This window comes from Nanorana parkeri, unplaced genomic scaffold (genome assembly GCF_000935625.1).
Source record: "Nanorana parkeri isolate BGI_ZX_2015 unplaced genomic scaffold, ASM93562v1 scaffold4801, whole genome shotgun sequence".
Taxonomy (NCBI): Eukaryota; Metazoa; Chordata; class Amphibia; order Anura; family Dicroglossidae; genus Nanorana; species Nanorana parkeri.
Window position 1 is genome coordinate 9,347 of NW_017311063.1, and position 554 is coordinate 9,900.

A 554-nucleotide genomic window follows, 5' to 3' on the forward strand; every position below is an offset into this window, starting at 1 on the left:
GAACAGAGAAGGGGAGCACAAAGGGGGAAGGACAACTGAAGCATGGGGCACCAGGAAGGGTAGTTGGAAGGATCCGGGTGAGGCGAGCACACATGGGCACAGCGGGGGAACCGTTCGGCCTAAATCGGTTAATAAGAAGAGCGATTTTTCCATTTCTAGATTCTGCCCGGCAACACGAGACTCACCGATCTCAATCTTCTCCAAGTCGTCCAGACTCAGGCGCTGATATTGGTTCACTTTGTCCACCTCATCATCATAGCTGAACGAGAGCAGAGACAGTGTTAGCGGATGGACACGGCGGCCGAGCTCAGCAAAGCGAGATGGTGATAAGAAGTGACAGGCAGTGCAGTGTGAGAAGCTGGAGGAGGATGAGGATGATGAGGATGAGGATGAGGATGAGGAGGATGAGGATGAGGATGAGGATGATGATTTGTCACTTACTAGGCCACATAATAGGCACAATTGGAGAGCAGCAGGAGGACTTCAACGTCTTTGTGAGTGGCATCAATGAGGCTACAAGAAGAAGAGAGATTACTGGTGCCGCCATTTCCCGT

At 51.6% G+C, this 554-nt stretch overlaps 1 protein-coding gene across 1 annotated transcript in view; it reads right to left on the reverse strand.

The window, feature by feature from the left end:
* LOC108804023 (phosphatidylinositide phosphatase SAC2-like) overlaps nucleotides 1-551 on the reverse strand; it is a gene marked incomplete at its 5' end in the record, with an annotated part of 4,927 nt that extends 4,376 nt beyond the window's left edge. The window contains 2 exons of the mRNA XM_018575792.1: nucleotides 186-259; nucleotides 442-551. Coding sequence (XP_018431294.1) covers nucleotides 186-259; nucleotides 442-551 — 184 coding nt within the window. The remainder of the gene's footprint in view (nucleotides 1-185; nucleotides 260-441) is intronic.
* Nucleotides 552-554: the final 3 nt, after the last annotated feature.